The following is a 26,496-nucleotide window of genomic DNA, read 5'->3' as shown; positions in this document are numbered from 1 at the left end:
ATGTTGTCATCAGTTCCACACAGAACGCCTTGGTGGAAACCAAAGAAGCTAGTCCAAGTCACAAGATCCTATCCAACCTTCCCCGTCCTGAATTCCTGGGAAGAACCCAGGGGCCTCTTGACTGCAGAAGGGGAACCGAACCCTGGCGTGAGCATGGGCGTGGAGGAGGGGCTGCTCTGCCAAATGATTCACTCTCCAGAGTTCAACCTGTTTCCAGACTCAGTGATGTTCGAAAGCAACTTTGTCCAGGTACACCTGATGGCTCCCATCAGCCCCTTTGTTCTCCAACACCTGTTCCCAAGCATCAACCAGGCAGCCCGTCCCTGCAGGGGCACTAGACCTGAAGAGCCAGGATGCCCCACCCTTCTTCCTCACACTGGCCAGGCTTTGCTGATCCCCACACAGGGCTTCTCCTGGTGACTCTTGTCCCCTGGGACTGAAGTGAGCAGCTCTGTGCTCCCAGGTACTCGGATTCCCCAGTTGACTTCCCCGTCCAGGCTGTCGCCAGGGAGCAGCTGGAGGAGGAGGCCCTTTAAGGGGCTGAGACGGGAAATGCTGAATCAGGAAGCAGCAGGAGTGTGGGGGCAGTGAAGCAGAGGAGGTTGGACTCAGATTGAAGTACTTGGCTGTGCTGTGGGGAGGCTCTATTGTACAGGTGACCCCAGTCTCCCGCTGCACAAGGGCTGCTTTGCCCGCAGCTGCCAAGGGCCTGGTCTACCAGGTGCACTGCCGTGCATTTCTGCTTCTGTGCCTGGGCTTTCCCTAGGCCCCTGAGAACCAAGACTAAGTGGAATGGAACAAGCATGGATTAGAAGGGACTAGATAGGACATGCCTGTGTAGGGAAGGAAGCAGGAGGTAAGAGGGTCCCATGAAGGGCCAAGATGACACACTGATCAAAGAAAACCCAGGAACAAGGGCAGGGAGGATTGACAGCCATGTGATAGATGCCAGAGAACTTCTGTTTTTTTGCAGGTGGTTGTTCATAGGGAACTGTTGCTTGGGTTAAAGCAGTGAGTCCCCACAAGCAGTGAGTAGGGCTCCCCACCTCCCGCCACCTGCTACCAGGGGAAATGTGGCAATGTGTGAAGATGCTGTGGGGGGACACAGCCTGAGGAGACGAGAGTAGGTTGCTACCAGTACTGAGAGGACAGAGCCCAGACACTACTAAGCTTCCCAACAAAGCCCAGAACAGCCCTCCATCCCCATACGACGACCTTAGCAGAGCCGGGACTGAGAAGCCCTGGGCTAAAACCGTGCTGCTACTTCTGCCAAGTGCTCAGGCTGAGCCTGGGGGCTGCCTTGCAGGTCAAAAGGGGCAGGAGCTGGACAGACATCTACAAAGCCTGCAATACCATGGCCCTGGGGGTGACCTCCTCTGTGCCCTGCTTGCCCCTCCCCAACATCCTACTTATGGCTAGTGTCAAGTGGCACCAGGGGCAGAGCCAGACTTGGAACAGACCATCAAAAGTACCAAACATCATGCTGAAGAGGTAAGTGCTGCCACAGGTGGAACTCAGGGAGGAGGGATTGGGAGACAGGGGTATGTCCAGGGTAGAAGCTGCTGAGTGCCCACACTCAGGTCAGGGGGTGGGGAGCAACAGATAGGGGGTACACGGGTAGGGCACAAGCCCAGTGGAGTTAAAGGGAGTGTGAATTTAAACAGCAGGGGAGGGCCAAGGGCAAGCTCGCTCCCTTCCTGCAGCCCTTGGCTCATTGTGCTCCCAGGAGGCCTCCTAGTCCTTGGCCAAGGGCCAGGAAGCCAGAGATGTCTGTCAGATGTGGGCCTGCTGGGAAGTTTCTGGAATGCAACTCACTCAACTCATAATTTGTGAGTCACACGCCACTCACTGTGTCTCAGTTGTCCTCACCGTGACATCATGCCTGCCTGAGATGCAACAGCCCTTTTTTGGTGGTTGAGCTTCCTGAAGTATCCTGAGGGATGACACGGACCCTCAGTTCTTCCCAGCTGCCTGGCACTTCTCCAGGCTCCCTCATGATAAAGCTCCCTGTGGTGGGCTTAGTTACCTATGGCCAGAACAGCCGCCCCCCCGGGCCTGACGTCGAGGAGTGGGCAAACCGAGTATGTGGCCAGCTCCCCAATGGCTGTCAAGAAAGAAAGTTCTCTCTCCCTCTCTCTGTAACTCCAACTTTCAAGTTAAATTAAATTAAAACAAGAAAGACACTGCAAAACCCTGCATGCCCAGCCCTCCTCCTCCTGGGCGTCTCTAAGATCAGGTGCAGGGAGCACCACAGCTTAGTGGGTAAAGGCTAAAATACACACCCTTAGATCATACCCAGGCCTGATGAAGCTGGCCCACAGGCGGCCATTTTACAGATGTCACATTTTACTTTTTTATTTTTAAGAAAGATTCATTCATTTATTTCAAAGGCAGAGAAAGAGAGGAGAGAGAAGAGAAATCTTCCACTCGCTAGTTTACTTCCCAAGTGACCACAATAGCTGGGCCGAGCCAGAGCGAAGCCAGGAGCCTCCTCGAGGTCTCTCACACGAGTGACAAAGGACCAAATACCTGGGCTGTCTCCCACTGCTTTCCCAGGTGCGTTAGCAGGGAGGTGGATCGGAAGTGGAGCAGCCTGAACAAGTGCACATACGGAATGCCACCATTGCAGATGTAGTTTAACCCACTATAGCACAATGCCAGCCACATTTTTTTTTTTAAAGAGATGACTTCTGAGACCAGTGTTGTCTGCAGCTTATGGTGCTGGCATCCCATATCACAATGTTGGTTCAAGTCCTGGCTTCTTCATTTTTCATCCAGTTGCCTGCTAATGTGTTTGTAAAAGCAGCAAAAGATGGCTCAATTACTTGGGCTTCTAACACCCACATGGGAGACCAGGATGAAGTTCCTGGCTCCTATTTTCAGCCTGGCCCAGTCCTAGGTGCAGCAAACATTTGAGGAACCAATGGATACAAAATTGTCATTCTCTCTCTTTCACTCTCTCTCTGTCATTCTGCCTTTGGAATAACTAAATAATGCTTTTTTTTTTTTCCTAAAAGAGCAAGAGATAACTGCTTTTAATTTATTTAAAAGGCAGATAGACCGAGACAAAGAGATATTGTCATCTGCGGGTTAACTTTCTCAGATGCCAACAGCAGCCAGAGCTGGCCCTGGCCCAGGCTGGAGCTCAGAACTCAGTCAGGGCCTCCCACACAGGTGGCAGGAACTCAGTTACTTAATGCACGGCTCCCAGGAGTGAACATTAGCAGGGAGCTGGAAGCAATACTGGAACTAGACTTGAACTCCAGGCATTCTGACACAGGACTGATGGGCTGTGCATTTCAAACCAACTTCCAGGTGTGCATGTGTGTGTGTGTGTGTATGACTTCCCCAAAGTTGGAGCACCATGCTCCCCCACTCCCACAGCCGCAGTCTTCCAGGTGATGCTTCTGTGCTCACGAAAGGGGGCTCAGAGAGGACTGGACGGGGTGCTGACGGGATGCTGATGGGATGTGTGTCTGCTCGCCTGGTGCCCACAGGATCCTTCCCCTGAAGTTTGTGGAGCTGCAGGTCTGTGACCGCCTGCAACGCATCCTAAGGCTGAGGACGGTCACTGAGAAGATCTACTACCTGAAGCTCCACCCCGATCACCCTGAGACCGTCTTCCACTTCTGGATCCGACTGCTTCAGATTCTGCAGGAGGGCCTGTCCATCACCACCAAGGACCCTAGGATTCCTGTTACTCACTGCTTGGTACCCAAGAACAATTGTGGCTCCTCCGGAGACGCTAAGGTTAGGGAGCAAGAGCTAAGGTTAGGGCCAGAGCGAGGGCGGCGGGGGAGGGCAAGCACCCAGCAGGGCCTACTTGGTCTCCAGCTTTACGGAAGTGTCATGAATGGTATTCAAGTCACCCTTGGTAAGCGCAAGGTTCAATCCTTTCAGTAGATGTGTAGGTTGGGCCAACGGCCCAGCAAGCCAGCACTAGAGTGCTTCTTTCTCTGTTGGTCGCCTGTAGCCATTCTCTATTCCTTTGAACTTAAAAAAACACATTGTGGAAAATGTTAAGTTTATTTTGGTGCAAAAAAATTTGAAATCCCTATATAAGAGGGATATTCAAAAAGTTCATGGAAAACGCATATTGTGGGGAAAAAAACCTGGCTTTCCAAATTTCAAATTTTTCAAAATAAAATAAAAAATCTTAAAGTTATTTATTTATGTGAAAATTAGAGTCACAGAAAAAGGAGAGTGATCTTCTATCAACGTGCTCACTCCCCACACGAGCACACGGCCAGGGCTAAGCTAAACTATGCTGACAGAAACGTGATGCAGGCAATGCTCTCAAGGCACAAAAGGCTATTTACACCAGCACAGGGACAGCAGACAACAGGTGAGGACTCAGACTCACCCCTGCGGGCAGCTAACGTGCTCACCTGGTCCAGGGCTTTGAGTTCCAACACTTAGGAATCTGGACCACAGTCAGGGGAGTGCACAGGGGTGAAGGCCTAGCTTTGCTTTTCCTTTTCTCTCTTTTAACACAGAAGGAACTCCAAGTGTCCCAGCCCAGCGAGAGCCTGCTGCAGCTGATGGCCAAGGCCGAGAGTGAGGCCCTCTCTCAGATTTTTGCCGACTTGCACCAGCAGAACCAGTTCAGGTACTGGACTTGAATCAGGTTGACCTCTGGCACACCCCCCAGTAGCCCGGATGATCTGGGCCCTGAGGGCCAGAAATGGAGTAATTTATGGTGAATGAGCCCCAGGGCTGTGAAATCACTGTCCCCTCCCCTTGAGCTGCCTCAATACAGGGCGACCTTTCCCCGCAACTCTTTGCCTTTTCCTGTGTCCCCACTTAGCAAGAATGGCAGGAAGGTTTCAGAGGGAAGTGAAAAAGTAGCTCTCCCTCAATTAGTAACGCAAGTGGAGAATGAGACCTGCTTTCCCTTCAGGTCCCAAGCCCTGCAGAGAAACATCATTTAAAACATCACGCGGCTTATTAAGTTCATTCACCTGCCTGGCTTCTGTCTGCACTAAATGGGGCTTCTCTGGTGGTTTTCTAAATGTACCGTCTGTTCTGGAAAGCTCCATGGTTTCAACCCATTCTCCCTGCGTTTGAGGGATTGTCCCTGCGAAAGGACTTGGTGTTGAGTTTAAGACTGGCTGGTATGAGAGAAAGTACAAGTAGAAGATACTTAGTGCAAGGACGACAGTGGGAGCTCGAGTTCTGGTGCAGGTTATTTGTGGTGGAAAAGAGAGGAGCTGGCATTTGGCACAGTCTAATCCTGCTCGGGATCCCTGCATCCCACATCACAGTACAGTGTTCCTCCAGGCCCCATTCCCATTTTCACACTGGGAGGCAGCAGCTGAGTTCCTGCCACCAACAGTGCAGACCAGGATTGAGTTACTGGCTCCTGACTTCAGCCCAGAGCAGTGCAAGCCACTGCTGGCACTGGGGGAGTAAGGGAGCATGCCTGTAGTTTTGAACACACACATACACAAACACTTCCTCTAAGATAGAGGTTCAAAAGAAAAAAAGGAAGAGAGCCCATAACACTGTCACATAATGCAATGTAATTAATCATATTAAAAAAAGGAAGAGCAAAGAGAAATAACCAAATATTAGCCAGAGAGGAAAGCGTCAGATTTTTGAGAACCAAGAACCAGCAGGACTAGCAGCTCTGACAGAGGAAATAAAGGGAGAACAAGGGGAGCTGAAGGCAGGCAGAGCAAGAGAATTCAGAGTCCCCGCAGACCTAGACCCAGTACACTGCTTACCCATCAGTCCCACCGTCCATATGTGAGACAGCTATAACAATTTTTAGACAATAAGCATACCACTTACAGTAACAGAGATTTATACGTTTAAAATTCTTTACAGAAAAAGGGACAAGTAAATGATTACAGAATTTTAAAATGTTTTAAAGTTCACTGTTGAAAAATGACATAAACTGGATTGCAAAAGTTACTTTTTCTAAGTGTTCGCCTAAACAATAACTGATATGTAAGATAGAAAATGCACCCTTAAAAACATGTTGTGAAAACATGTTGCTGTTTTCTTCCCGGGAAGGTACTATATTTTCAAACAATGGATGCTTGAGAGTAGCCATTCTTTAAATACTGCCCTGGGACAGCACACCGCAGAGTAGGATACAGTGCCACACTGCTGCATGACAGACTCTCACCTGCTCTTGGTCAGGGTTGTTTGTTGGCAAGCTGTGACCGATGTGCCCAGAGTTAAGGAAGTTCTACATGTGGCTGGAGTGCTAGGGACTGTATAATCACATCCTGTTGGTTGGCTGGTTTGTCAAACTAGTCACTGGTTATGACTTTTTGGTACATCTCTGAAATATTGGATCCCAGGCTACAGGCACTGTGAGAGAACAGGGAGGAAACAGCGTCCTTGGAAGCTGGCAAGGTGGTGGAAAAAACAAACCAGAGGGGCTATGAGGACAGACTTTAGACAAGGAACGCTCATTGTAAAATAGTTAGATAGTAAATACAGCATTGTTGCAATGAGCTGTGATACACTGTGAATACCTACCAAAGTTCAACAAGGGAAGACTGAAGCAGAGTCGAGCCAGTGTACCAAAGTTGCGGCCCCAACAGCTTCAACGGCAGTGTGGAGAACTGCAACTGTTTGGTTTCCAAATATCCCACTTCTACTAAAGGTTAAAAAAAAATAGTAGTGACTTATGTTTACTCAAACAATGTATATGTGTCTCACTGTGTATGGTTTATTTACAAACTGACAAGCAAGCACAGAAATATTTCATAAATGTGTTGGATTTCTGTTATCATATTTGGAGTGATGCAATGAGAAACATGAGGTTTCCTCAGTGTAATTCCGCTGGCCCTGCTACTCTCCAACATGGTGGCAGATGTGAAACCAGAGGCAATATTCCTCTCACATGGCAAGGACAAGGACAACGCCAACATGGGCTGATACCGAGAATCCGACAGCTTGTTGTCGACAATGTAACGTATCCCTTTGAAGTGTTTTGCTCCTTTTTATCAAAAATAATTATTGAACAGCTCATGAGAGCTGCTTGCTTTGCATACTGAACAATATATGAAAGGAGACTGCCCCAGTGCCTAATTTATATGACAATTTTTTATCCTTAACGGTAATAAAGGGTAGTTAAGCTCTATATTGTGATTTCCAATCAATTCTAATACACCAGTCTCAACTTTGCTGAAATAGTTGCAGCATTCAAATGTTGAGACTTCATGGGCTAACTTTTCTGGGCCTCATTTCCTGGATGTGTAAGGTGGAAAGGTGAGGCTGTACCAGCCTCACCCAGACATGGCCAGGATTGCATGAGCACATGTAAATCGAGCTCTTGTCACATTCTTCTGCACAGAATCAAACCTCGGTCCCTATGAACCTGTGCCACTAACCCTAACTTCGACGGGAGGTAGAAAAGCATGAATAGGACAAGAGCTAGCCCGTTGTCCAGAAGTAAAGGATATATCCTAGAGACTGTAATCTATTACACATAGATCCATAGTCGAGGGATTTCTGCGTGGTATGGCGTGTGCTGAAGTACAGCATGCTGGGAACCAGGAGAGCAAAATGTACAAAAGCAACACTTTCTACAAGATGTGTTTGAGAGAGAGGGAGAACTTTCCATCTTCAGTTCACTCCCCAAATGACCACGACAGCCAGGTCAGGGCTAAGCCACAGCCAGGAACCTTCTCCAGGAGGTCTCCCACGTGGGTGCAGGTCCCAAGGCTTTGGGCCCCCCTCGACTGCTTTCCCTCAAATTGCCATATAAAGGTTAGCTTCTACTTATATTTTATTGGCTACAACTCAATCTCATGATCACATCTAGCTGCAAGGTAGGTTGGGAAATGCATTCTCCATTCTGTGTGATCAGGAGCTCTGCCTCAAGGAGCAAGAGAAGCAGGCAGGCAGGGTCACCAGGGGCCTCCTAGAAATCTCCGACACACACATTTGGGTTAGGTAAAAAGCCAAGAACTCCATCTAGGCCTCTCCTGTCGATAGCAGGTACTTGAGTCATCACCTCCTGCCTCCCAGGAGACACAGGAGCAGGAAGCTGGATTAGAAGTGGAGAGGGAACTCAACCTGAGGCTCTCTGATATGAAGTACAGGCATCCCAAGTGACCGCTTAACCTGCCGGGTCACAACTCCCACCCCCAGTCAGAGGATTCGAAGGAAACTAACACTTGGAGGAAAAACAGGCAAGAATCAGATAAAGGGTTGAGAAGACTTAAGCAGGTAGAGGTGAGAATAGATTGGGTGCCAGGTGGCGTTTTCACCTGGAAGGGATGGGGGAACTTGGTATGGAAAGCCAGTGGAAAGTACAATAAGCAGGAGTGGGCGGGGGCCTGGCCAGTCTGGGCCTGCCTGAGAAACCAAGAAATTGAGAGCTGAAGTGCAATGGCCACCTCCACGGCTTTGCAAATAGGGAGATGATGTCATACAATTTACATTCTGAAAAGGTCAGGCTAGCAGCGGCTGCCACAGTTGATTTGAAGGGAGAGAGGAAAGAGGTGCGGAATTCTCCTCTGGGAAACACGCAGGAAGCAGGGCGGAGGAATGCAGGCACCAGAGCAAATGAGCTCTGGCTCCGCTGTCATCAGATTGCCCTGCCCTGACATTTAGCTTCTTTCTCTTCAGTTCCCTGGAAGGAAGGCTGGCAGATTCTAGTCTGGTTGCCATCAGGACCAGTTTTTGCACGTCAGTAGCAACAGGCAACTTATTAGTCCATAAAATAATTGGCTGAGACCCAGGGTTCAGCAGATGGAGGCACGGGCCCCCTCCTCTGTGGCAGAATCAACAGCTCGGGCTCCAGGCCACACCTCCCACCCCAACCCACCTCCTCCCCAGCCGAGTTTTTCTCCTACGACATTAATGCATGTCACACTCGCCAACATAGCCACAGCTTGCGTCTTCATATTTATAGCTGCCTCTAAAAGCTTTGGCATTAGGAAAAATGAATTGGGAACAAGATGTGAAATCCAAGTCTAATGCTGTCCTCTCTTTATTTTGACCTTTATCTCCTCAATCCTGAAATGATCGGAGTCCCAGGAGCAGCAAAAAAGTGGAGACCAAAAAGGATGCCTCAGGTAATGGGGAGCACAAGGTGTCCCACCTTTGGGAACATTCCTCTCTGCAGGTGCAGCATCAAGGCAGATTTACATAGCAGACATAAAGATCTTCTATCCACTGGTTCACTCCCCAAATAGCCAAAACGGCCAGAGCTGAGCTGATCTGAAGCCAGGAGCCAGGAGCTTCCTCCAGGTCTGCCATGTGGGTACACGGTTCCAAGGCTCTGGGCCATCTATTGCTTTCCCAGGCCACAAGCAGGGAGCTGGATGGGAGCAGCTGGGTCATGAAACAGCACCCATATAGGATCCCAGTGCCTGCAAGATGAGGATTTAGCCATTGAGCCGTTGTGCTGGGCTCCCCAGTTTGTTGTTGTTGTTGTTTTTAATGTTCTTCATCTCTATTCCCAGGCTCCACTCCTTCTCACCTTCAGTCTGCAGTAATTGTCTGCTGATTCAGTCAGCCATTTGTTCCTTAACAGCAGGCTTTGAGCACTCACTAAGTGCAACCCATCTGACAGGCTTTGGGGTCAAAAGACATCATGCCTATTTGGGGAAATCAGGTGGGCAAGTCCAGAATGATCAAAGCTCTTCTTGGCAGCCGACAGTCAGGGCTCCCGCCTGAGGGCCCCAAGGGAACACAAAGGATGGGGTGCTGGGCTCCTCCCAGGAAGCTGGCCTGGAAGTGGCTGGGAGCTGGACAAAGTAGATGAGTCAGGGTACGCATGAGGGAGCAGTGTGTATTTCAGGTATGGCGGCTGGGTCTCTATTTCCCGGTTCCAGAAGGCTCCCTGCCTTATGGCCAACGTGGCCCTGTAACCCCTCCCCCATCTGCCCAGTCACTCCCTGCCTCCTCTGATGGGAGCCCTCTGCCTCTTCAGTACTGCAGCCTTGACCTTCCTCTCTGTAGGCCTTCAACTCTCCTCTTCCATTCCTCACTCATCCACTCTGCTCTCTCTTCTCCATTCTAAAGCCTTCCCTAGCCTTCTAAACCCTCCACTTCACAACATCTTGCCCAGACACGATGGTAGTTCAGCACGTACCCACAGACCTGACACTGGTCGAGTGTTCCTCCACCTCGCCTCAAGAGATGGAATATGATACCCTAAGGCACTTGGGAGGCAGAGGAAGATGAGGGTTTCAAGGGAGCTGATATTATTTTTACCCAACTGAGGAACTACAAACCCATGCACCTGCAGGTGGTATAAACAGTTAAAAGTCTGGGTGACATAGACAGACACAGCAATTAGTCTTTCTCTGAATGCTTCAAGGGAAACAGCAGCTGGTTTCAGCGTCGAGGAGGCAACAGGGAGTGACAGATATGGTAGAGAGGAGGGAGTGAAGGTTTCAACTGAGATTTCCATTAGTAGTGACCTGGAACCATCAGATACTCTGATTTTCTTTCAAGAAAAGCTTGCTTTCTTTCAAGAGAAGCTCCCAATCCTGGTTTTTATGAGATATACTACTGACATGTAATGGGGAAAAAAAAATCAAGCCCAGGAAAGACTAGCATTTAGTGGGAGAGCCACACTTTGCTGTAGTGCACCATATAGTCTGTGGGGGCTGCCAGTCCCTCAAGCACTGATTAAATGGTGGGCAGAGCCGCTGCGGCCCTCCGCCATCCCGCAGGCCATCCTGGGCTGTGGCTGCTGTCTCCAGAGGACACCACAGGGACTTGTATCTGTTTTCACACATCCATCCAAATCCACCCAGTCCTACAGCCAGCAGAGCTATAACTCCATGAGGTCAGGGGTGAGGGAGATGCCGAATACTGTAACTCATGGCTAGAATTTAAGAGTGCAACTGGACTCTCAGTGATTCCAGTATTACGGAGGCCAGCATGCCCAAAACACACTTAGGCAGGCCTGGCGCGATGGCACAGTGGTTAAGGTCCTCGCCTTGCACGCCCGGGATCCCATATGGACGCTGGTTCTAATCCTGGTGGCCCCGCTTCCCATCCAGCTCCCTGCCTGTGGCCCGGGAAAGCAGTTGAGGACAGCCCAAAGCTTTGGGATCCTGCACCCACGTGGGAGACCTGGAAGAGGCTCCTGGCTTGGCTTCGGATTGGCATAGCATCGGCCGTTGCGCTCACTTGGGGAGTGAATCATTGGACGGAAGATCTTCCTCTCTGTCTCTCCTTCTCTATATATCTGCCTTTCCAATAAATATAAATAAAATCCTTAAAAAAAACACACCTAGGTTTGCTGCATCTATGTGTCTGTCTATATATATTAAGGCTTTATTTTTATTTGAAGAGTTATAGAGAAAGAGAGATCCTCCATCTACTGGTTCACTCCCTAAATGACCTCAATGGCCAGAACTCAGCTGATCCAAAGCTGAGAGCCAGGAGATTCTTCTGGGTCTCCCATGTGGGTGCAGGGTCCCAAGAGCTTAGGTCATCTTCCATTGCTTTCCCAGATCATATGCAGAGAGCTGGAAGTGGAGCAGCCAGGACATAAAACTGGTACCTGTATTGGATGCTGGCACTGCAGGATGGAGGCTTAGCCTACTATGCCATGATGTAAGCCCCATCCTAGGTTTATTTTAATGAATCCCCCTAGGATGACCTCTGAACCCTCTCAGTTCAGAGGGACAGTTCCATCATAGCCTCTTGGAACATCTAGAGGGAAAAAGAGAGGGCTGAACTTATCCACACAACTTCCCATGGTTATGGAGGGGTGCTTCCCACACTTCACTTTCTTTTCTTTTCTTTTCTTTTCTTTTCTTTTCTTTTCTTTTCTTTTCTTTTCTTTTCTTTTCTTTTCTTTTCTTTTCTTTTCTTTTCTTTTCTTTTCTTTTTAAAATTAATTTGAAAGGCAGAGTGACTGAGAGAAGGGGAGAGGAAAGAAAAAAAGATCTTCCATCCACTGGTTCACTTCCCAAATGGCCATGATGGCCAGGGCATGGCTGAGCTGAAGCCAGGAGCCCAGGTACTTGGGCCACTCTATGCTGTTTTCTCAGTCGCATTAGCAGGGAGATGGGTTGGTAGTGGAGCAGCCGGGATTTAAACTGGCACTCATGAGATGCTGGCATTACAGGCAGAGGTCTAACGTGCTTCCCCACAGCACTGGCCCTTCCATCACTTTCATCACAGGAGCAGAGCCTGGGGGATCTTGTTTCAGATTCAAGTTCACTCAGTCTGGCTGGGAATAAGAAGGTACACATCAGAGCTAGTTAGCTACCGCTGAAGCTACTGGGCTTTTGGCCATCCTTTTGTGTAGCCAGGCCCCAGTGGACCAAGAAGAGCTTCTGGCTTAGCCCTGTGGGTTCAACGCCATTAGCCATCATCTATTCAGCTATCTGCATCTCTTGAGAAGCCTCACACAGCCAGCATGGCAAAACAAAGCAGTCTGTTCCTTTGTCTAGTACTGCCTTGTTCGTGTGATACAGTGGTGAGAGCATGGGCTTAGGAGCCTGGCTGTGAATTCTGACTCTGCCTCCTCGCTACATGGACACTTAGAAGTTTCTTCACCTCTCCAGGCCTCACATTCCTCCTCTATGAAATGAGATCATGGCAGCCCTGCCCCCAGCCTAGTCCTTAATGAGCAACCCTCCCCAACACGCCCACCCACCCACACACACACACACACACACGAGGTTGGCAGTGGTCTTCCAGAGCCTCGTAAACCGGAGCACGGACCACTGTATTGCTTTCCCGTCCTATAGAGAAAGACACTTCCTATGAAGACAGCATTCCTTGCACCCGAGACCTCAGCTGGAGGGAGTCACTGACTTACGGAGAGTGGGAAAGAGAGAACCCCTCCGGGCCACAGCCCCTCTCGCTCCTCAGCACCCTAGCAGCCTCCACCTGGCCCCAGCTGGGCCCACCCACAGGTACGGTAATGGGGGTAGCAAGGTGAGGGAGACAAGCTGGTTATCTTCATGGGGCAGCCGTGCAGGTCAGCTCCAGGGCATGGGATCCTGAGGGAGATTGCAGAACCCTGTGGAGTAGGAATAGGAGGCGCCATACATGGCAACACGAGTCCTCTTTTTTTTTTTAATTGCCCCCTTCTCACTCCAATGGGGCTGAGTAGAATCTGGAGGTATGTCACCTGAAGGGCCCCCAGCTGCTGCAGGTGGCCACGTAGCGGGAGAGGCTGGCATGCTGTACCTGCAGCAAGGAGCTACACTCTCTTTGCTGGGGGGAGACAAGGGGATTTGGGGTGCTAGCTGTGGCTTGTCCCTTCTTTTTCTTCTCTGTATCTCTTGGGGATACAGCTTTTCTTCTCAGAGATGTATTTATTTATTTGAAAAGCAGAATTACAGAGTGAAGGGAGAAAGAGAAAGATAAAAGGGATCTTCCAGCCACTGGTTCACTAATCAAATAGTCCCAATGACTGGGATTGGAGAGGTGTACTGGCCAGACCAAAGCTCATCTGAGTCTTCTCTTCCACAAGGAAGCACTTGGGCCATCATCCACTCCCAGGCTCATTAGCAGGGAGCTGGGTGGGAAGTGGAGCAGCTGGCCTAAGACAGGTACTCATAGGGAGGGGATGCCATTGTTGCAGGTGGCAACTTAACTTGTGACACTACAATGCCAGCCCCTCCAGGGATCTTCTTACCTGGTTTGGGGTTTAGAGAGCCAGAGGAAAGCTGGGGTGGAGTTTCAGCTTCTCTGGGGTTCCAGCTTCTATGCAGGGTGCCAGACATTCCTATCCCACACAACTCTTATCACTCCATCTATCTGACAACTATACTGAAATTCTGCTTGTCGGCCTCTGACTGCAAAGAGATTACTACAGAAGTTAGAGGCAAGTCAGGTTTTCCAGAGTGAAATATTAGGAACACATCCCTGACTCTGGAATATATCTGTTATTGGTGGTTGGTAATTTAAGCTAAGGATAGGAGTCCTCCCTTACCTGCAGTGTGACTCTCCTTATTTCAGCTACCTGTGGTCAGCCACCAACCAAAAACACTGAATGGAAAGGCGACCACACTCACCCAGGATGTACTGCCACAGATTCACATGACTGTTCTGTTTAGCTATATGTTAATCCCCTCCCATGCCTTTATCATAGGCATACAAGCACAGAATGAAAAAACATATGTCCACTTGCACTATCTATAGCTCCAGGTTTCCATGGAAGGTCTCATCCTTCATGGACAAGGTGGGGCGCAGGGGGTTCTGTGTGCCCAGAAAAGAGCTTGATATGCATTTCTCTCCTGTTCTCCCAGGAAGTTCCATTTGAGCCACAGAGAGTCTGTGCAGCCCTCGCTGATGCCATCCTGCTGCAGTGTTCCACCTTCTGAGGGACCCTGGATGGCTGGAGCGGAGGACAAGGCCACAGCTCGGGGAATGCTGGAATTGCCTCCGGGGGCAGCAGGGCCTTTTCCTGCAGCATGCGTGTAGTCACCCTGGCCCTCCAGCTCCTCACCACCTCCTCACCACCTCAAGTGAGCACAGCCCTCCCCCTTCCCTCCCACACTCCCCCACAGCACTGGCACCTCTGGAGCAGGTACGGACCATGCTCTGGCAGGGACCAGAGGAACCACGTGATGGGAGGGAGTCCGAGAAGTCCAAAGAGAAACCGGAACCGAAGGAAGAGCAGAGACTTGGGAGGCACGAAGAGGACAAGAGACAGAATCCATCCTAAAAGAGGCCTCACCAAGCATCTATTTATCTAATTTAAACTTGAGAGTAAGACCATAAACCCAAGAAAAGAAACATGATTGTCTTTCTAAATCTATGTTTTTTTTTAATTTATTATCATTAGAAAGGCAAAGAGACATCTGTTGGTTCACTCCCCGAATGCTCACGGAGGCCAGGACTAGGCTAGGGAGGAACCTGGGCACCTGGAGCTCTCATGGAGGGTGAGGTGGGGGTGGCACGATGCAGGCACTGCATCATCTGCAGGAAGCTGGACTCAGAAGGGAGCCTGCAGTCAAACACTCCTCCGTGGGGTGGTAGGTGCTCCAAGAGACACCTTAACCAGGGTGCCAACAACTGCAATAGGAAATGTGTCTTCTCCACTCAACCCTCTCTGCCCCCTTGAGGGCCCTCTCACCATCTCCTCATGCCAACTTTTTTCTTGCTAAGCCATCACTTAAAAAAATTTTTTTTTTAATTTTTACTGGAAAGGCATATATGCAGAGAGAAGAGACAAAGAGAAGAACTTCCATCAGCTAGTTCACTCCCTATAAGTGACCACAATAGCTAAAGCTGAGCTGAGTGGAAGCCAGGAGCCTCCTTGGGGACGCCCACACAATGTGCAGGGTCCCATGGGGTTGGACCATTCTCTACTGCTTTCCCAGACCACAAGCAGGGAGCTGGATGGGAAGTGGAGCGGCTGAGACACGAACCTGTGCCCATATTGGATGGTGGTGCTTGCAGGCAGAGGATTGCCCAGTTGAGTCACTGTGCCAGCCCCTAAGCCATTACGTGTTATCCAAGCATTAGACCTTCCCCAGCCTACTCTTTAATTTGGATTTGCTTGTCCCCCTGGTGTCCTGTATGGAGTTTCGGGTCTAAGGCTGAGGAGGGTCCCCATGGTGATAGTGAGGCAAAGCAGCATGACCTTTCATGTTCAGGCCTGGTATGCTGGCGATTCCCTGATCCCTCCAAACGCTGTCTTGACCTCTCCCGTGTCTGCTATCACCCTGAGATGCTGACAGGGTTCCTTAGTGTCTGCTAAGTGAACAGCTCCAGGAAGAAGCAAAGTATAGGACCGCTCCCCTGCTCCCTGGGGCCAAAACTCAGCCCCACAGAAATGTCGTCAGCCAGACGCACAGGTTGCAGAGGAAACAGTTTGGAAAACAGCCCATCTCTCCCACAGTGTCTGACTCATGGCCCCGTCATCCTTGCACTGCCCTGAAGGGCCTGCCCCTTCCCTCATCCCCTACTGCTACATCTCTGACCTCAGGTCCTCACCAGCTCCTCACCAGCTCACTACTGCGCTCCACCCACCACTTCCGGCCACTTCACACACACTCCCAGTATGCCCAGGGCCTTGGCCCTGCTGTTCCTTTCTCCTGGAATGTTTCCCAAAGCATCACCCTGAGGCCTTCCTTGGCAACCATTTCTAAGATGGCAGCGCCACTCTTGTCAGTCCTGACACTGTTCTCCTGCTGCCTTCACTGGCCTCCTTGGCATCTATCACCACCTCTCACCCTAAGCACTGTGCTAATAATCTTGTTTGTTGGGCCTGATGTGATGACTCAGTGGCTAAAATCTTCACCCTGAACATGCCAGGATCCCATATGGGCACCAGTTATTGTTCCAGCGGCTCCACTTCCCATCCAGCTCCCTGCCTGTGGGAAAGCAGTGGATGGCCCAAAGCCATGGGACCTTGTACTCTCATGGAAGACCTGGAGGAAACTGCTGGCTTCTGGTTTTGGATAGGCTCAGTTCTGACTGTTATGGCAATTTGGGAAGTCAACCAATGGATAGAAAATCTTTTTCTTTCTTCCCGTAAATCTGCCCTTTCAATAAAAAAGAAAAAAACAAGATTCTTTCGTGGTCCTAGAAGTTGGGCTGCTTGGCAAGGCTGCAACACATGTTGGTATATGTGTGGACAGGGTCTGGGGATCAGATCCTGGATTAGGCTGCTGCACCCACTGGCAAGTGCTGGGAGTGGGTGCGAGACATGTCAGGATGGACCAGAGTACCCCCTGGCAAGCTCCAGATCCTGGGCTGGGAGCTGGCCTCGTAGGGGAACTGTGGGTGCTCCTGTGCTAAGCTGCAGCTCCCACTGGTGAGCACAAGAGCCAGGGCTAAGGGCTGGCAAGGTTGGACAAGGTGGCAATACCCATCAGCATAGATATCAGCCAGGCCTGGAGGCAAATAGGGCAGAGCTAAACTGCAGCACCTTTGGGTATTCACAGAGCCAGATGGGACACAGGATGGGCAGGGTTAGGCTGCAGCACATGCCAGCACACTCAAAAACCACGACTTGGGGTGAGGCTTGTGGGGATCATTGGAGGTCACTCCAACTAGCCCACAGTACCTGCTACTGTGTGTGACTGGGCTTGTGGCAGGCTGGGCTGGTATAGGCTACAGCACCTATTAGTTTGTGTGGTTGATGGGGCTGGGGGCAGAATTAGCCAGACAGCTGCATCCACTGGTTTATGCATTGGCTGGTGCAGATGACAGACTGAACCTGACCCTGCACTAGCTGGTGCACACAAGACTGCCCGACGTTACCCTAGGTGAGGTTTCCTGGGAACTCCCCAACTGGACTGCTGAACTCAGACCCCGACCACAGGAAAAGGCACGAGATGCTCTGTGGTCTGACTTGCCGTGCACGTATCGGGATGAGGTCTCCTCAGTTGCTGAAACCTGTACGGTGGACAGCACACCCGGATGCACTAGGGGACATGAAGGCCAGCTCGTCTGGGCCAGCAAGAAGAGGTCAGGTAGCTCATCAGAGGACGGAAGGCAGAACAGGTTGGATGTTTCTCCTGGCTGAGCTTTGCAGCAAGTGTCTGGGTCTCTGGATGTGCGAGGTGGACTTAGTCAGCCGACAGACCTTGGTGTGATAAAGCCAGCAATGTTTATCAGAACTATCAGAACCACTTGAATCACCTTCGGCACAGTCTTCCCCACATCGAGGTGTCTAGCTGTGACCAAATGACCATCCCACAGCCCTGAGTGCTGGTGTAGCTTGACAGCTGAGTGGCCCCTTCTCCCTCCTTCCCGCAGATACAGGAAAAAAAAAGAACAGAAACATTTGTCCCACCCACCTTTCTCCATACCTCTACCCTCCCCACCCTATGCATCCTTCTCAGCTATGTAAACAGTATTTTAAAAAATAAAATTAAAATAAGAATCATAATTTTTGAGTGGGCCCCCTTCATTCTCTTCATCCAGGTGCTTACAAGGTCCAGGACCTGTTACTTCTGCATTTCAGATCCCTCCTGTACACAAGGGTTCACTTCCATGGGCCTTTCCCTTGCTAGGTTAGGCCCTGTCCCTCAGGGAACATCAAGGTAGCAGGCCCCATCTCTGACAGTCATACTCTCTGTCCATCCTCACTAGGACGTATCTGGGATGGACAGCTCTCTTACTAAGGGGAGGACAGGGACGCTGTCCGGACCCAGCACAATACCTGACTTCCAAGAAGCTTGTTCAGGACAGCTATTGAAGTCACTCCTGCTGAGAGTTCATCCCCGTTAGCAGATGTGCATCCCCCGAAGAACACATTCCATTTCATGCACCCCCAACTAAAGCACATGCGCACAAATCTGCCAGGAGACCCCCGGACCCCACTGCCATCAGCTCCGACTGGCATGCCTTCCCACCACCCTTCACAGTTTATCACCAAAGCTCTCCCTGCATGGCTCCTTCATCATCATCATCTTTTTTTTTTTTAACATTTCTCGTTCATTACCTGCCCTGAGAATTTGCCTCTCCTCTGCCTCACACTTACCCTTGACCCTGCTGCTTCTCCTCTTGCTCAATACCGCCGTGGGATTTCCTTAGTCCAGCCTGAATCACGCCCGCCCGAGAAGCCTTCTTCGGCTACCGCTGAGGCCAGTCACCGTACTGTCCGAATGCATGAAGCATTAGTTGTCAACCTTCCCTCTTGACACTTAAAGGGAGTGGAGGGAAGAGCCTGGCAGCTGCCCAGCCGGATGGGCGGCTTGGTGATGTCCTCTCCCCCTACCAACTGCTGGTTCAATACCAGTTACTCGGCTTCCGATCCAGCCTCCTGCTCACACATTCTGGGAGGCAGCAGATGACAGCTGCTTGGGTGCCTGTCACCCTATATGGCGTTTCAGGCCGCACTTGAGGAGTGAGCCAGTAGATAAAAGAGTTTCTGTTTCTCTGTCTTTCAAATAACAATAAAACATCTTAAAAAGCAGACTAACAATATTGCAGTTAATTCTTCCATGGGGTTAGTAATTGTCGAAACCGACTTTTCAACAGAGATTCTGCATGTTAAGAACCGATTAATACTCCACTTGAGTTCGAAAATATTGTAGCCTTCATTTTTAATACTTGTTTTAATTTCAGGACTTGAAAATGAGTAATGGTTTCCCTTGTTCCTTTTAAATCACGGACGAGCCTGGGTTCCACTTCATTCACTTCATGTAAAACACAGATTCTGACTTTGGCCGGGGACTGGGAGGGGAGCAGCAAGGCCGATCCCAACCCTGGAGGAGCTGCCAGAGGAAAAGTCTGACTTCGCACTCAAGATGTCCAGTGCCCTGCAACAAAGGCGGGAACTGCTATGCTTAGCCGGTTCAGCAAAGCCTTGCCAGAGCTAACCTTTGAACTGGGACGTCTATTGGCCTTCCCAAGACAGAGAACCGGCAAGGCACCGCTGCGCGGACACAAAACCTCGACAAGTGAAAGGAAAGGCCCTCGGGGGACGCCAACATGGCCGTCTAGGAGCAGAACTACACGCTACTGTAGGTGAAGAGTAAAAAGCCTCCGGGAGACACCGCGTCCGACGGCAGGGCAGCAAGGAACAGACCCGTTCACGACAGTCCGCGACCGAGTTACGGCCGCCCGGGAGGCAGAGGCAGAGCCAAGCGCTGAGAGCGGGGACGTGGCGGGCAGACAGCCGCGCCCACAGGCCGCGCCGCGCTGGGCCCACCAACTATCCCCACAGCCCCGGGGCCAGGCCTGGGCGGGAAGCCGACCCACGCAGCTCGGCGCGCTCGTGGGGACGTGGCGCTTTCCAGCCAATCCCGGCCACGCCACCGTGGGACCAATGGCGGCCCAAGTGAGCTGCGCGTCAGCAGCGGGGCTGTGCAGGACTGGTCGGAAAGCCGGCGGCGAGGCGGGGCGCGGGGCTGCTTCCGGCGGGGCGGTGCTTGCGCGCGTGAGCCGAGCCGGTGGGAGAGCGGCGGCCGCTGCAGCCCGAGCGGCGGGAGCGACGAGGACAGGGAGGGTAGGTGCCGAGGCGCGCGCTCCCCGTCCCACCGTCGCGCCCTGCTTCGCTTTCTGTTTGCTTCCGGGCCGCGCTCCGCGAGCGACGCGCGCCCAGCTCCTTCGGGGCCGGCGCCGGGCTCCTGGGCCTGAGCCTGCTCGCCCATCCCGGGCCTGGCGCGCGGGATCCTGGACCGGCGAGCCCGCCGTGCGGTTGTCCGCGCGCTCTGGGCGGGAGGCTGGGGCCCTGAGGCTGTGTGCCCTGCTTGGGGGGTGGTCTGTGCATGGCCAGCCGCGCGTCGTGGTCCTCCGCTGGGCCAACGCCGGCCACTGCCTCGGCCTCGGGCGACACTTTGTGTTTGCCTCCCGCAGGTCAGAGGGCAGCTAGACTGCAGCTTTGCGCTCGCCGGGCTGTCTGTATCTGGCCGCCCCGCCCCAGCCCAGCCCAGCCCAGCCCAGCCCAGCCCAGGTCGGGGTGCAGGTGCCAAGAAAGTCGTGTTCGCTTACTTCAAATGTGCGGGAACCAAGGGGAAGAAAGAACGGGTGGGAGTAGCATGTGAGGGTTCAGAGGCATCTTTTGTAACTGTAAGGTGACTGTGTTTACGAAGGAGAGTAGTTTATTAGGGAAATGCATCTTCCCCCTTAAGCTCTGTTCCTTCCAGCCCCTAATGCTGCTTTTTGGCCTGCTGGGTTCAGAAGCAGATTTAAGTCCCTCCAGCTGCTGGTTTGCGGGTGTCCAGGCTGCTTTTGTATCAAGGTGCAAACTGGTGGGTCTTTGATCTGAGTCCCTCGGTGTGTAAAGGCCCAGTTGAATTGCATCCCCTTCCTGTCATGGACCATAAAGTTGGTGTTCCTGAATCAGGACTCCCATTGCTTCTGCTTTGTTTGTAGTTAGAGCGGTTTGTACTCAGCTTGGAGCCAGAGAACCTTGGAAACTCCCGAGAAGTTCGTCTTAGCTGTAGATGGGAACTTGACCCCAGATAGGTACCTGTTTGACTTGATCCAGTCGACTTTAGCAATCAGCTGATAAGCATCTTTCGCAATCTCTGTGGTGTGGGCCAAAGGCGGTTTCAGAGACAACCTGTAGATCGTGTCTGTTTGGAAGAGGTAAGTCAGCCCGAGCCAACTTAACTGTGGTTCAGGGTGCTCAGGTGGCATTCTTTGAACAGTTACGAGAACCAGGCACTCAGAAAACTGGCAGTGAGCAGATGGTGCTCATTACAGCTTTTGAGTCCAGCTCCGCATCCTCACTCTGCTTAGTGCCAGTTTGCTTCCATGTATCCAGTGGCATGTGAAGAAATAAGCCCCTTATATACACAGCACCAGTCCAGCTCAGTACTTTTTGGTATTAACAGAGTTCCTGTAACTTGAGTTAGCCCTGGATGTCAGTAGGTCCAGGGTATTGAGTTAGCAGTGCTTGCTAGGGGGCCTGGCGTAGTGGTTGACTGATCCTCCACTTGCAAGAGCACCAGCATCCCAGATGTGTGCCAGTTAGGTCCCAGCTGTTCCCTCCCCCCAACCAGCTCCCTGTTTACGGCCTGGGGAAGCAACAGAGGATGGTCCAAGTCCTTGGGACCCTACACCTGTGTGGGAGACCCAGAGGAGACTCCCGGCTTTGGCAGATGGTGGATTTTTCTCTTTCTCTCCTCCTCTCTGCAAAATATGCCTTTCCAGTAAAAGTAAATCTTTTTTAAAAAAGAGAAATGCGTGCTAGGCCATACAGCAGTAGGTATCTTGCTGAAGTCTTCAGTGTGCGCTTGCTGATGCTGTGGTTTATGGGTGAGAGTTGGGACAGTGGGATACCGTTGTTGCCTCGGCTGGTGGACAGTCACATCTGGTAAATGGAAGCAGGGGTGGGGGGGCACAGGCAGGCTGCTCCTTACCGCGGGTACCTCGCAGTTCAGTCACTTCTGGTGGGAGACAGTGCACTGGGGACTGCAGAGGGTGAATAATATAGGCGATTGTAGCAGTTGTCCCAGAAATGTAGCAAGTAGCTGAAAAGACCTTAAAAGTATCTTGTAGGTGTGTTAGGGCAGTGGGATCTTGTAGGTGTGTTAGGGCAGTGGGATCTTGTAGGTGTGTTAGGGCAGTGGGATCTTGCCTCAGGAGCCTGGGTGTGAGGCTGGTTGTCCCTGGCTCTTGACTGCCTGCCAGTGAGGATCCTCAGAGGCAGTGGTGGCTCCTGCTAGCCTTGTGGGAGATCTGGATTGAATTCCTGGCTTCCCTTAGGCTGCAGGCATTTGGGGACTGAAGCTGTGGGTGGCACCTCTTTTCTCTCACTGCCTCTTAAAAAAAAAAAAGAAAAACATGGTTATTGCATGGGGCAGCACAGACAAGTTGCCTAAAGTTTAAAGATCACCGCCAACATGAATGATCATGGTAACTTTTTTTTTTCATCTAGACTCTTTGGCAATGAAGGAGAGTTGAACTTAAAATAGCTACCAAATTTTCAAGCATCTCAGGTATATTACACATGGCCAGCAACATTACAGTTAGAAAACAAAGCTCTTGACCCTATGTTTAGTATACCACTCCTGTGACAATTAGTTGTATGTAAACAACAGTGGTTTTTGGTTCTGCAGCCAGAAACAAAATCAGATCTTTGCTGGAGGTGGCTTGGTCGTAGAAATGATGAGACACAAGTCACAGTTTCGTTCCCAGAGCTTTTCATTACAAATTTGTACTGTTTTATACTCCGCTTACTTGCCAACATCCACCGTCACAGATAATTGACATTTGCTAAGGAACTGATGTGATGTCTGTTGATGTGACTTCTGTCACGTCAGGAAGGATGCCGTTACTTTATTGGCAGTCCATTGGTAGTACTTGTATTAACGTTTGCAAGTGAAATGTCAGGTGGAGAATAAGATGGATGTAGTTTCTGGATTCCGTAAGCTGGGCCTTATGGATGGAGTGCTGCCTGGCTCTGCCTGGGTGCCCCAGGCGCAGGGTGCTGGGAAGCAGTGAGATGCTGCTGCAGGAAGAATGGCTCTCCTGCCGAGCGGCCAGCTCAGAGGACCGGAATGTGTCACCACGCCCTCTTCTCCCATTTGTTGAGCAATGCGTCTTTGTTCAAGCAGAGTAATTGTGGCATCACTGAACATTCATATTCTTGATAATATTACATCTAAATTTCTCTGAAGCAATTTACTTTAGATGTTCTGTGATCCGTGGGTTTTTTTTTAAGATTTATTTTTATTATTTTTTTATTGGAAAGGCGGATATACAGAGAGGAGAGACAGAGAGGAAGATCTTCCGTCCGATGATTCACTCCCCAAGTGAGCGCAACAGCCGATACTATGCCGATCCAAAGCCAGGAGCCTCTTCCGGGTCTCCCACGCGGGTGCAGGGTCCCAAAGCTTTGGGCCGTCCTCGGCTGCTTTCCCGGGCCACAGGCAGGGAGCTGAAAGGGAAGCGGTGCCGCTGGGATTAGAACCTGTGCCCATATGGGATCCCGGGCATGCAAGGCAAGGACCTTAACCACTGTGCTAACGCGCCGAGCCTGATCCGTGGGTTTTTATCAGAAGTTGCAGGAAGGACCAGGAAAGTGGCAGAGAATGGTAATTTAGAGTTTTCAAGTGAGTCTGAGTGCTAGAAACTCACTGTTGTTGAACTCCTACACCTTAGCCGTTTCTCCTTATAACTTACTGAGGCAGTTTATGAAGGTGATTCCATAGAAGGTAGTGTTACTGGTGAAATGCAACAAGATGATGTACTCGTTGTCTTTTCTGACCCAGTCCTTGAATTTATGCCTGATGTGATGCTGTCCAGTAGAAATAGAATATGACCCACGTATAACACAAATGAAAATGTAAGACAAGTTAATAATGTGTTTTATTTAATGCAACACGTTACAAAATGCCATTTTTCTATGTAAAACGTTACACGCGTGCCACACCTGAAGTCAGAATAACCACTTTTTTTTAATGCCCACCCCGCCTGCTTTTTATTAAATGGCATTGCACACTATGCAGTGAATGTGTGTATCCAGGTGAACCCAATGGTTGAGATTCATGTTTTATAAGACAGTTGCTCTGTTTTATTTATTTTTTTAAGATTTATTTTTTTTAATTGGAAAGGCAGATATACAGAGAGAAAGATCTTCTGTCTGTTGAGTCACTCCCCACGTGGCTGCTACAGCAGCAGCTATGCCAGTCTGAAGCCAGGAGCACGGAGTCTCTTCCAGGTCTCCCACACAGGTGCAGGGTCTCAAAGCTTTGGGTCGTCCTCAAATGCTTTCCCAGGCCACAAGCAGAGAGCTGGATGGGAAGTGGAGCTGCCGGGATTAGAAACAGCGTCCATATGGGATCCTGGTACATGCAAGCTGAGAACTTTAGCCACTAGGCTATCTCGCTGGGCCAAAAATCACCACATTTTCAAGTGCTCAGTAGACACATGTGCAGTAGCCACTGTGCTAGGCAGTGCAGGTCTGGATTTTTTTTTTTCCCTCCTTGATGTAAGAGGGACTGGTGTGTGGGACTGGTGTTACGGGTGTAGTAAGTTAAACCCATTGCCTATAACACTGGCCAGTCTGAGTTGTGGCTGCTTTGCTTCGGGTCTAGCTCCCTGTTAACATACCTGGGAAAGGAATGGAAGACGGCCTGGGACTCAAGTCCTCCTGGCTCCTTGCTTTGTCTGGCCCCGCCCACCTGTGTTACAGGTATTTGAGTGGTGAACCAGTCGATGGAAAAATCTGTCATCCTGCCTTTCAAATAAACATCTTAATTTTTAAAAATGTAGGCCCCGACCTTGTGGTGGGTTGGGTAAAGCTGCCACTGCCTACAATGCTGGCATCCCATTTAGGTACCAGTTTGTGTGCTTGTCATGCAGCTCCTGCGTGAAGCTGGTGTGATCCCCTGCAGTGGTGGGGAGCGGCCCAGGAGGCGGGGGGACACAGTGTGGGTCCTGCGCTGGGGTGGCAGCAGTCTGCACGAGCCGTCACTGCCGCCTCCCACAGCGTGCCTTCACGGCTTCAGCACCAAGGTTGAGGCCAGCTGCTCTGAAAATGGCACTGGCTTTTCTGTCTGGCTTCTTCACTGCCCGGGCAAATAGCTGCGGCTCCTGTAGCTTTTGTGATTGTTTGTTAGTTGCTGATGTGTGGTTGTGTTGAATAGTGAGGCAAATGAAAAGGGTCATTTAGTTTTCTTTCATTTGGGTTGTTTGGGTGAAATGAAAAAGATGTTTCAGAAATGAACTGTGCTAATTTAGTTCTTCACCTGTCTTGTATAAAAAGTTGTGTTATACTGTTTTCACTTTTCACACATAAAATATCCTTTATCTTGGGGGAATATTCTTTGTTCCTACTCCCAGCTTTGTTCTACTTTTATGTGCATATGGATTTAGATAAGTCTTGCACAGTTGGTTCGGAGTTTTTTAGTGTCTTCATAAAACAGGAGTCTTTTGTTAAAGTTTGTAAAAGAACTTGTTATGTGTGGCACAAAGAGCATTTGTTTTAATAGAGGACTTTTTTTTTTTTTTTAGAGAATTACAGAGAGAGGGACACAAGGAGACAGAGCACTGTCTTCCATCCTGGGGTTTGCTCCCCTGATGGCTGTGATAGCTGGGTCTGGGCTGAACTGAAGCCAGGAGCCAGGATCTCACTTCTTCTAGGCCCCACGTGGTTGTAGGGCCCTAGACTTGGGTCATCCTCCTACTTTCCCAGGCACATTAACAGGGAACTGGATCAGGAGCAGAGCAAACAGGACGTGAACCTGTGCCCAAGCTCCTAGGCCAGCTTGCACTGTGTTCTCAGGTGCATCAGCAGGGAACTGGATGGGAACAGAACAGCTAGAACTAGGGGGGCATTCCGATATGGGGTACCATGTCACTGCACGTGACAGCGCCTCATGATGCAGCACAAGCCAGGCTACATCGCAGGTATTTTTGTTTGATTAGAGGAGGAGTTCAGGAGTCTCGGATGATTCTGAAGTGCAGTCTGGGTACAGATGCTCGGAGTTACAAGCTCGGCTAAATGGGTTTTCTTACATTTGTGATCATTTGCATATATGATCTAGATTAGCTACTTCTGCTGGAGACATTCTATGGAAATTGAAACCTGCGGCTGGTGCAGGGTCCTAAGGCTTTAATCCATCCTCGACTGCTTTCCCAGTTCAGGGAGCTGGATGGGAAGGTGGGCCACCGGGATACGAACTGGTGCCCATATGGGATCCCGGCGCATGCAAGGTGAGGGCTTTAGCTACTGTGCTGGACCCAAAAAAATAAATCTTTAAAAAAAAAAAAAAAGGAGGAGGAAGATGTATTCTCATAGGTCTGGAGGCTAAAGATTTGCAAACAAGGTGACTGCAAGACCATGCTCTTGGATGGTCCTGAAAAAATCCACCCCTGTCTCTTCCTGCCTGCCCTCCCTGGGGTTCCCTGATGCCTGGGAAGGCATTCTGCACCCTGTGTCTGAGTCCACATTTCTGTTTTTACGAGATACAAATCACTGCATCAGGGCCCACCCTAATCCAGCATGGCCTCATTTTAACTTGATTGCATCCTCAAAGACCTTATTTCCAGATAAGGTCACGATCATAGTCCCAAGGTAGTAGGGTTTAGGCATAAAGAGAGATGAGAGAGAGATAATGTGATGTGGTTAATCACACTGAAGTGGATATTATATTCAGGATATTATTGTGTGGTGACAGATTGCTTTAGCCTGCA

General features: G+C 50.5%; 2 protein-coding genes across 3 annotated transcripts in view; both read left to right on the top strand.

The window, feature by feature from the left end:
* FAM71F1 (family with sequence similarity 71 member F1) lies at nucleotides 1-19,986 on the top strand. Its single transcript, XM_041001916.1, has 7 exons — nucleotides 1-249; nucleotides 1,307-1,491; nucleotides 3,498-3,750; nucleotides 4,488-4,609; nucleotides 9,004-9,041; nucleotides 12,687-12,859; nucleotides 19,522-19,986. Exons 1-7 carry the CDS (start codon nucleotides 1-3, stop codon nucleotides 19,984-19,986), a joined length of 1,485 nt encoding a protein of 494 aa, XP_040857850.1.
* Nucleotides 19,808-26,496, top strand: part of CALU (calumenin) — a 27,275-nt gene continuing 20,586 nt past the window's right edge. Inside the window, exon 1 of one of the 2 annotated variants that reach the window (XM_041002056.1) lies at nucleotides 19,808-19,855. The gene's annotated coding sequence lies outside the window, so the exon portion shown is untranslated. Of the gene's footprint in view, nucleotides 19,856-20,465; nucleotides 20,941-26,496 lie in introns of those variants that run through there. The other variant, XM_041002055.1, reaches the window with a different exon arrangement.

The sequence above is a fragment of the Ochotona curzoniae genome, unplaced genomic scaffold (assembly GCF_017591425.1).
Source record: "Ochotona curzoniae isolate NIBS_2020 unplaced genomic scaffold, NIBS_Ocur_1.0 scaffold_2476, whole genome shotgun sequence".
Classification (NCBI taxonomy): Eukaryota; Metazoa; Chordata; class Mammalia; order Lagomorpha; family Ochotonidae; genus Ochotona; species Ochotona curzoniae.
The sequence above is the reverse complement of the archived record's forward strand: the minus strand, read 5'-3'. Positions and strand labels throughout refer to the sequence as shown.